The sequence below is a fragment of the Neoarius graeffei genome, chromosome 9, assembly GCF_027579695.1.
Source record: "Neoarius graeffei isolate fNeoGra1 chromosome 9, fNeoGra1.pri, whole genome shotgun sequence".
Classification (NCBI taxonomy): domain Eukaryota; kingdom Metazoa; phylum Chordata; class Actinopteri; order Siluriformes; family Ariidae; genus Neoarius; species Neoarius graeffei.
The window spans coordinates 72,457,488-72,468,126 of record NC_083577.1 but is presented as its reverse complement, the minus strand read 5'-3'; the positions used below and the strand labels follow the sequence as shown (position 1 = coordinate 72,468,126).

Sequence of the window (10,639 nt, the reverse complement as noted above, 5' to 3'; positions counted from 1 at the left end):
CTAAAAGATTGGAAACATTTTTTTCCAAACACAAGCTATTTGCTGTCGAAATAATGACTGTGCAATACCTAGACTGATGGTGGTTCCTAATGCATAAAAAGAAATGAAAGTGCAAAGGGTATTTCCATTTAGGTCACAATTCAATTCGGAGTACATACATAGACTTGAAACTACAATAACCCCCATTGAGCAAATGAAGTGAAGGAGAGCATGTAATGCAATACTTCTGATGGTCATCCATATCTGTCTCTGGAATCGGGGAGAAGAGAGACTGCTGCTTTGCTCCATGTTCTTCAGGTGTTTCCACAAGTAAATCACAGTTGCATAACTTGATGTTGACATCCCACACAGATTTAGGATCAAAAGGCATAATGTCACAGAAGAGACGGAATACCACATGGTAACGATATTTGCCAACGGAGAATTAATGACAGAATCTGTACTTGTGTCATTATTATTAGCATAATTATTTAGAATTACAACAATTGCAGGGATTAAACTCAATCCAAATAAATAGACCATCATGTTGATGAGCAAAGCACAGTAAATAAAGACACGAAGGCTTTTCTTCAACCAGATAAAGTAAGATTGTTTCGGAGTAATTTGGCAGTAATAGAACACATTCTGCCAAAAGGATGAGGTTACACTAGTCATCATAGTGTAGACCATACACTGAGAAACAACAATAGGGAAGTAGGCCCAGCGTGATGGATAAACATTCATACAGACCTTTAAAAGAGTGCAGATACTGATCACAATGTTGCATCCAACAAGTATTCCTTGTAAAACATTAAGCGGTTGTTTCAGTTGCTCTTGCTTATGTTGTCGAAAGACCTTACAGTAGACGAAAAAAAAGTTCACAAGAATGCTGAAAACAGATGCAGGTACATTCAGTGAAGCAAAATCTTCAGAGCTCATTACAAAAAATAAGACCATCGATGCATTTTTATCCATTTTGGTGACCTGCCTTTCTGTTATGAAAAGTGTTCAGATGTAATAAAATATAGGACTGGTACAATGTTATAGTTTTTCCCTGTTAAGACCCCCAGACAAAAACAAACAGGGTGGTTCAGTGTGGTACCTCCGCAGCACGTTTCAGCTGATGTGATCTGAGAAGTGCATGTCCCTTTATATGAGAACATCATGGTCACTTCCTTCATGTATTTCCATATGTAGACAATACTTACACAGCTTAATGAATGCATCCCACACATTTATCATAGTAGGAATGATAATAGAAGTATTTACCAGAAGCACTGAAGAGAGTTGGAACTATAACATTAATTGTTTAAAGCTAAGGTAGCTCATGCTGTTTTACATCTTTTAAAAAAAATGCACAATAATTTTTGTACCAGGCGTTCATGTCTTTAAAGTTCCTTTTTGCTCCAAATTACCTGGTGTTTTTATCATTTACTTTCATACTTAAAAATTAAAACATAACATTACAGTTACATTTGTTCAGAATATGTTTGCAAACAGCATCATTTTACTCTAAATAATTATCCAGTTGAAAGCTATTTTAGTGTGTCCTTTTCTACTTAATCCATTCTTCTACTTAATTTCAAATATTATTTGAAAATGTTAAAAATAAGGTGTCCTATTTTTTTTTTTTGAATGTACATACATTGTACATATCTTTGCCTGGCATTGTAGAAAGCATATTTTACAAGTATTATGTACAATATTCCATTTTTGTTTAATAATTAAATAGACACAGGAATATTGTATAAAATATCAGTAGTCAGGGTTTTTTCCTGTTTATTTTATTTTAGGTTAGTTTATCCATCCATTATCTGTAACCGTTTATCCTGTGCAGGGTCGCAGGCAAGCTGGAGCCTATCCCAGCTGACTACGGGCGAAAGGCAGGGTACACCCTGGACAAGTCATCAGGTCATTCACATAGAGACAAACAACCATTCACACCTATGGTCAATTTAGAGTAACCAGTTAACCTAACCACATGTCTTTGGACTGTGGGGGAAACCGGAGCACCCGGAGGAAACCCAGACAGACACGGGGAGAACATGCAAACTCCACACAGAAAGGCCCCCCTCAGCCACTGGGCTCGAACCCAGAACCTTCTTGTTGTGAGGCAACAGTGCTAACCACTACACCACCATGCTACCTAGTTTAATTTAGATTAATTTTGTTTCATTTTGTTTTCGAAAGCTTGCCAGATTCGGAGACTGCTGTTCTTTTCTGACAAATTGTAAAAATAAAAATTATGATTAAATTATAAAAATTTAAATTTTTTTAAATGTTTGGACTGTTCATTGTGCATATTTTTCATAGTTCTTAAATGATTGTTCTCCAACATTATTGAAAGAAAAATTTCTCACCAAATCATACAAACATTGAAATAAAAAGCCATCAAAAGGATTCCTCCCATTTTCACTCACAGCAACACTGTAAGTGCATCACATTTTTATAATAGATTCTCATATCATGTCCAGTGGTGGCACGGTGGTGTAGTGGTTAGCGCTGTCGCCTTGCAGTAAGAAGGTCCTGGGTTCGAGCCCCGGGGCCGGCAAGGGCCTTTCTGTGCGGAGTTTGCATGTTCTCCCCGTGTCCGTGTGGGTTTCCTCCGGGTGCTCCGGTTTCCCCCACAGTCCAAAGACATGCAGGTTAGGTTAACTGGTGACTCTAAATTGACCGTAGGTGTGAATGGTTGTCTGTGTCTATGTGTCAGCCCTGTGATGACCTGGCGACTTGTCCAGGGTGTACCCTGCCTTTCGCCCGTAGTCAGCTGGGATAGGCTCCAGCTTGCCTGCAACCCTGTAGAAGGATAAAGCGGCTACAGATGATGAGATCATGTCCAGTGAAATTGTCTGATCTTTCTGGAATGTAATAAATTGTAAAACTAAAGTAAATATGATAAAATAGTATTAGATGGCTATTGTTGTTAACTGTAGCCTAAAGAACATTTTCTTGATTTGGGGTAGACAGTGTTGTTTGAAACACTGTTAGCTTGTTTAATCACATTAAACAGATAGGAAATAAAGTTTTTCAAAAATGTTCACAAGGTGTCTGGTGAAAAAGCTAAATCAAGTTATGTTTGGCAAATTTATTTGTTAGAATTTGTGAATGAAAAGTTATTTCTTTCTTTTTTTTTCCAGCAACCCTGAATTTTGAGTGTTTTCCAGTGTTTCAAGCGCATAGTGATGGGATTCACAATGAGGGAAAAAAAAATTCAGCCCACACCCACTACAAATATGAAAACAGATACAAATATAGGGCGGCACGGTGGTGTAGTGGTTAGCGCTGTCGCCTCACAGCAAGAAGGTCCGGGTTCGAGCCCCGTGGCCGGCGAGGGCCTTTCTGTGCGGAGTTTGCATGTTGTCTGCATGGGTTTCCTCCGGGTGCTCTGGTTTCCCCTAAAGTCATGCAGGTTAGGTTAACTGGTGACTCTAAATTGACCATGAGTGTGAATGGTTGTCTATGTGTCAGCCCTGTGATGACCTGACAACTTGTCCAGGGTGTACCCTGCCTTTTGCCCGTAGTCAGCTGGGATAGGCTCCAGCTTGCCTGCAACCCTATAGAACAGGATAAAGCGGCTAGAGATAATGAGATGAGATATAAATAATGTCAATGTGTTACACTAGTACTTAGATAGATAATAACAATTTTATGTTCATTTGAAGGCCACTGACAGAGTTTCACAACCCTTCTTAATGACCATCACTGAGCCCAGACTAAGCTACATTATGTGCAGAAATCTGCAATAGGACTCAGGCAGCAAATTTCAGAAAGGTTAGATATTAATTTTGCATCATGGAAACTAAATAAGCTGCAATGTCTCTATACAAATAAAAGACCCAGCAATACAAAAAAGAATCTATGAAGAAGGCTGCTATTTAAGTATTTAATCCCATAATTCTTAACGTGTTTATGACTAAGCATAATATATCTCTAATTTTAAAAGCTAAATAACCAGAACTGTGGAGAGACTTTGGGAATCCCTGCATGAGTCCTATTGGTCAGCACTTTTTGCCATGTAATTAATAAAATAGTCAAATCTCTAAAATGAGTCAAATAGTGTTTTTCCAGGTGTTACAGTGCTGAGTGGAATGTTGATTATTGGCAGCTTGTTTTACTTTGCAATGGAAATATGGTTTCCATTCCTATTTACAAATCAAATTAACCACTCACAAGGCAGATTACACTAATAAGCAATAACATTAAAACCACTGGCCTAATATTGTGTCAGTCCCCTTTTTGCAGGCAAAACAGCTCTGACCCGTTGAGGCATGGACTCCACAAAACCTCTGAAGATGTACTGTGGTATCTTGCACCAAGATGTTAGCAGCAGATCCTTTAAGTTCTGTAAGTTGTTAGGTGGGGCCACCGTGGATCAGGCTTGTTTGTCCAGTGCATCCCACTGATGCTCGATCAAATTGACATCTGGGGAATGTGGAGGCCAAGTCAACTTGTAAACTTGTAACTATTTGTCATGTTCCTCAAACAATTCCTGAACAGTTCCTGAACAATTCCTGAATTAAATTAAATTAAATTAAATTAAATTAAATTAAATTAAATTAAATTAAATTAATCTCATCTCATTATCTCTAGCCACTTTATCCTGTCCTACAGGGTCGCAGGCAAGCTGGAGCCTATTCCAGCTGACTATGGGCGAAAGGCGGGGTACACCCTGGACAAGTTGCCAGGTCATCACAGGGCTGACACATAGACACAGACAACCATTCACACTCACATTCACACCTACGGTCAATTTAGAGTCACCAGTTAACCTATCCTGCATGTCTTTGGGGGAAACTGGAGCACCCGGAGGAAACCCACGCGGACACGGGGAGAACATGCAAACTCCGCACAGAAAGGCCCTCGCCGGCCACGGGGCTCGAACCCGGACCTTCTTGCTGTGAAGCAACAGCGCTAACCACTACACCACCGTGCCGCCCTAAATTAAATTAAATTAAATTAAATTAAATTAAATTAAATTAAATTTGGATAGCACTTTTAACAATGGACATTGTCACAGATCAGCTTTACAGAAATATGTAAATTCTGAATATAAATTTAACATATACAAATTTATAAATTTGTCCCTAATGAGCAAGCTAGAGGTGACAGAGGCAAGGAAACACTCCCTAAAACAACATCAAAGAAACCGTGAGGGGAACCAGACTCAAAAGGGAACCTAGCCCCATCTGGTTGACACTGGATAGTGTGATAATAAATAACTCACTTCTATAACTCTGTCAGACTGTGAGTTGGCCTAGTGGTTAGTGTGTTTGCCTCTTGACCGGGAGATCATGAGTTCTACTCGTGGTCGGGTCATACCAAAGACCATCGTAAAAATGGTACCTACTGCTATCTGGCAAGGCACGCTGTAATAGTAAGGTAGGGAGTAAAGTACTTGCTGTAAATGCAAGTAGGGAAGTCAAACTCTCACAGTTACCAGAGGACTAGCCCCCCACTGTAACCCTAACTGTATAGGCAAGAGGCCGAGGACTATGGAAATGGAGATTGGTGCCACACCCATGCGCCTCAAAAGAGCTGGTTAGTACTAGGATAGGAAACTGCCTGGGAAGACCAGATCCTGGCAAGGAAGAGACTTTGACTTGATAACTGTATCAAAATATAGTCTATTTATTCAAAAAGTACAATTATGTAACCTTCAAATTCATTACAGTTTTAACATGGAGTTTATTTTGATGAAGTTATCAACTGTTCACTGACAGAGATTTGAATGCAAGACTGTTCATGGCAATTTCAGTTCTAAAGCTATCATGGCAATTGTACCACTAAACCATTGTCGCAAAACTGTTTTAATTGCAGTCCGCAGCCATCTTCATGGTTACTAAGTGCATCCTTTGGCTGTCCATATAGGGCCACCCTCAGCAGGAGTAAGCTGATGAGAACTCCAACCAGAAGTAGTGCATCAGGATGGATCAGGCTGGTTCAGACTGCAGAAGGGGTCACTGGTATTTCATTATCCCACTGAAAGAGGCCACTGCCATTAGCGAATACTGTTGCCATAAAGGGTTGTACTTGGTCTGCAAAAAAGTTTAAGTAGGTGGTACATGTCAAAGTAACATCCACATGAATGCCAGGACTCAAGGTTTCCTAGCAGAATGTTGCCCAGAGCATCACACTGCCTCTGCCAGCTTGCCTGCTCCCCATAGTGCATCCTGGTGACATCCTGGCATCTCTTCCCCAGACAAATGATGCACATGCACCCAATCATCTACATGATGTAAAAGAAAATGTGATTCATCAGAGCAGACCACCTTCTTCCATTTCTCCATAGTCTAAATCTAATGCTCATGCGCCCACTGTAGGTGCTTTTGGTGGTGGACAGGGGTCAGCATGGGTACTCTGATCAGTTTGCCACTACACAACCCCATAAGCTGTGATGCACTGTGTGTTCCAACACCTTTCTGTCATTGCCAACATTAACTTTTTCAGCAGTTTGTGCTACAGTAGTCTTCTGCAGGATCAGACCTGACAGGTTAGCCTTTACTCCCTGTATGCATTAATGAGCCTTGGGGCCCCATGACCCTGTCACCGGATCACTGGTTGTCCTTCCTTGGACCACTTTTGGTAGGTACTAACCACTGCATACCAGGATCACCCCACAAGACCTGTTGTTTTGAAGATGCTCTGACCCAGTCATGGAGCCGTCATAATTTCACTCTTGGTAAAAAGTCACTCAGATCCTTACATTTGCCCAGTTTTCCTGCTTTCACCACATCAACATGGAGAACTGACTGTTTACTTGCTGTCTAATATATCCCTCCCTTTGACAGGTGCCAGTGTAACAAGATAATCAATGTTATTCACCTCACCAGTCAGTGGTTTTAATGTTACAGCTGATCAGTGTATATTGCTAAATACTGTATATTTGTAGTACTACAGCCTGGAACTGAATTGGACTTAACAGTTTACATTTTCATTTACACAATATGTCTAATATGCTTTATAAAGGTAGAAAATATTTTTACTGTGACACAGAGGCTAATTAAACAAAATGTAGAAAATTGTTGGTTGCATACATATACTACCTTTGGCTGCAATTACAGCTGCAAATCTTCTGGGACATATTTCTCTCAGCTTTCTGCATCTGGATCCTGATATATTTGCCCATTTCTCTTGGCAAAATTGATCGATTTCTGTCAGATTGTTGGGAAACTGTTGATGAACAGCAATATTCAAGTATTGCCACAGGTTCTTACATTCACAAATCTAGGTTTTGACTAATATGTTCAAGTTCATGGTTTGTTTGTTTTTCAGCACTTTAGTGTAGCTTCGGCAGGATGTTTGTCATCCTGTTACAACCCCGATTCCAAAAAAGTTGGGACAAAGTACAAATTGTAAATAAAAACGGAATGCAATAATTTACAAATCTCAAAAACTGATATTGTATTCACAATAGAACATAGACAACTTATCAAATGTCGAAAGTGAGACATTTGGAAATTTCATGCCAAATATTGTCTCATTTGAAATTTCATGACAGCAACACATCTCAAAAAAGTTGGGACAGGGGCAATAAGAGGCTGGAAAAGTTAAAGGTACAAAAAAGGAACAGCTGGAGGACCAAATTGCAACTCATTAGGTCAATTGGCAATAGGTCATTAACATGACTGGGTATAAAAAGAGCATCTTGGAGTGGCAGCGGCTCTCAGAAGTAAAGATGGGAAGAGGATCACCAATCCCCCTAATTCTGTGCCGACAAATAGTGGAGCAATATCAGAAAGGAGTTTGACAGTGTAAAATTGCAAAGAGTTTGAACATATCATCATCTACAGTGCATAATATCATCAAAAGATTCAGAGAATCTGGAAGAATCTCTGTGCGTAAGGGTCAAGGCCGGAAAACCATACTGGGTGCCCGTGATCTTCGGGCCCTTAGACGGCACTGCATCACATACAGGCATGCTTCTGTATTGGAAATCACAAAATGGACTCAGGAATATTTCCAGAGAACATTATCTGTGAACACAACTCACCATGCCATCCGCCGTTGCCAGCTAAAACTCTATAGTTCAAAGAAGAAGCCGTCTCTAAACATGATCCAGAAACGCAGACGTCTTCTCTGGGCCAAGGCTCATTTAAAATGGACTGTGGCAAAGTGGAAAACTGTTCTGTGGTCAGACAAATCAAAATTTGAAGTTCTTTATGGAAATCAGGGACGCCGTGTCATTCGGACTAAAGAGGAGAAGGACGACCCGAGTTGTTATCAGCGCTCAGTTCAGAAGCCTGCATCTCTGATGGTATGGGGTTGCATTAGTGCATGTGGCATGGGCAGCTTACACATCTGGAAAGACACCATCAATGCTGAAAGGGATATCCAGGTTCTAGAGCAACATATGCTCCCATCCAGACGACGTCTCTTTCAGGGAAGACCTTGCATTTTCCAACATGACAAGGCCCACATACTGCATCAATTACAGCATCATGGCTGCATAGAAGAAGGGTCTGGGTACTGAACTGGCCAGCCTGCAGTCCAGATCTTTCACCCATAGAAAACATTTGGCGCATCATAAAATGGAAGATACGACAAAAAAGACCTAAGACAGTTGAGCAACTAGAATCCTACATTAGACAAGAATGGGTTAACATTCCTATCCCTAAACTTGAGCAACTTGTCTCCTCAGTCCCCAGACGTTTACAGACTGTTGTAAAGAGAAAAGGGGATGTCTCACAGTGGTAAACATGGCCTTGTCCCAACTTTTTTGAGATGTGTTGTTGTCATGAAATTTAAAATCACCTAATTTTTCTCTTTAAATGATACATTTTCTCAGTTTAAACATCACATCACATTCACATTATCTCTAGCCGCTTTATCCTTCTACAGGGTCGCAGGCAAGCTGGAGCCTATCCCAGCTGACTACGGGCGAAAGGCGGGGTACACCCTGGACAAGTCGCCAGGTCATCACAGGGCTGACACATAGACACAGACAACCATTCACACTCACATTCACACCTACGGTCAATTTAGAGTCACCAGTTAACCTAACCTGCATGTCTTTGGACTGTGGGGGAAACCGGAGCACCCGGAGGAAACCCACGCGGACACGGGGAGAACATGCAAACTCCGCACAGAAAGGCCCTCGCCGGCCCCGGGGCTCGAACCCAGGACCTTCTTGCTGTGAGGCGACAGCGCTAACCACTACACCACCGTGCCGCCCCCAGTTTAAACATATGATATGCCATCTATGTTCTATTCTGAATAAAATATGGAATTTTGAAACTTCCCCATCATTGCATTCCGTTTTTATTTACAATTTGTACTTTGTCCCAACTTTTTTGGAATCGGGGTTTTATTACAGGTGAAAAACTTGTAAAAACCCAAATCAGAAAAAGTTGGAATGGTATGTTGAAATTGAAATTAAAACTGAAAACAATGATTTGTAAATAACTTTTGACCTGTATTGCACTTAAAACAATACCATACAACAGCACACTATTTGACATTTTACCTCATGAATTTGATTGTTTTTCAACAAACATCTCTGGTTCAGAACACATGGCATCCATTTCTTACAGAAAAAAACCTGGAATACTGTTTCATCTGACCACAATCCACATCTCCATTGTGTGATGGTCCATCCCAGATGCCTCAGAGCCCAGAGACGTCAATAGCGCTTCTGAACACAGTTACCATAAGGCTTCCTTTTTGCACAATAAAGTTTTAATTGGCATTTATGGATGTAACTCCGTATTATCGTGCTTAACAAAGGTTTGCCAAAGTAATCCTCAGCCCATGTGGTTATATCAGCTATAGATGAATGATGGTTCTTGATGCAGTGCCATCTGAGGGATACGGTAGATCACAGGTGTTCAGCTTAAGCTTGTGTCCTTGCCCTTTACAAACCAAACTCCCTCCAGAGTCCTTGAATCATTTAATGATATTTACCACCGTAGAGGGTGAAATATCCAAATCTCTTTGTTTCTTTAACAAACACTGTTTTCAAACATTTCAATAATTTTCTCACACATTTGTTGACAAACTGGAGATCCTTGGCCCATCTTTGCACCTCTAAGACTAGGACTTTTCTGGATACTAATTTTGGTACCAAATCTTGATGACAATCACCTTTTGACATGACCTGTTTCAAATCACATAATTATTTAATTGGTTAACCTCATTACTACCCCTAAATTTCCCTCATCCCAACTTTTTGGGAAATCACTGCTTTCTTTTTTTATTTTTTATTTTTTTTTTAAATCCAGCCACTGAGTTGCACAAGCCAGTGCATTCTTAGTGCTGGCCCCAAGCCTGGATAAATGGAGAGGGTTGAGTCAGGAAGAGCATCCAGCATAAAACTCATGCCAAATCAACTATGTAGATGATGGTGAAGAAGAAGGTTCACTGTGGTGACCCCTCATAGGAGTAGCCGAAAGAAGAAGAAGACGACTGCTTTCTTTTTTAATTTGCATTTTCTATACAGTCCAAATTTTTTCTGATTTGGGGTTGTAAGTCATAAGTCACAGTCTGTATTTGATTTTCTTCTATGATTGCCCTGTATTCGGACTCCCTTGCCAATATCATCCTTCCTTGATCACTGACTTTTGGTTTATGGCCTCTTCTAGGCTGTCGCTATTGCGTGGTACAGTGGTGTAGTGGTTAGCACCGTCGCCTGCCAGCAAGAAGGTTCTGAGTTTGAGCCCAGCAG

General features: G+C 40.6%; 1 protein-coding gene across 1 annotated transcript; it reads right to left on the bottom strand.

The window, feature by feature from the left end:
• Nucleotides 1–918, bottom strand: LOC132892179 (uncharacterized). The gene has a single exon (XM_060930576.1). The coding sequence runs from the start codon at nt 916–918 to the stop codon at nt 1–3; it is 918 nt and encodes a 305-aa protein (XP_060786559.1).
• Between the last annotated feature and the right edge of the window lie 9,721 nt (nt 919–10,639).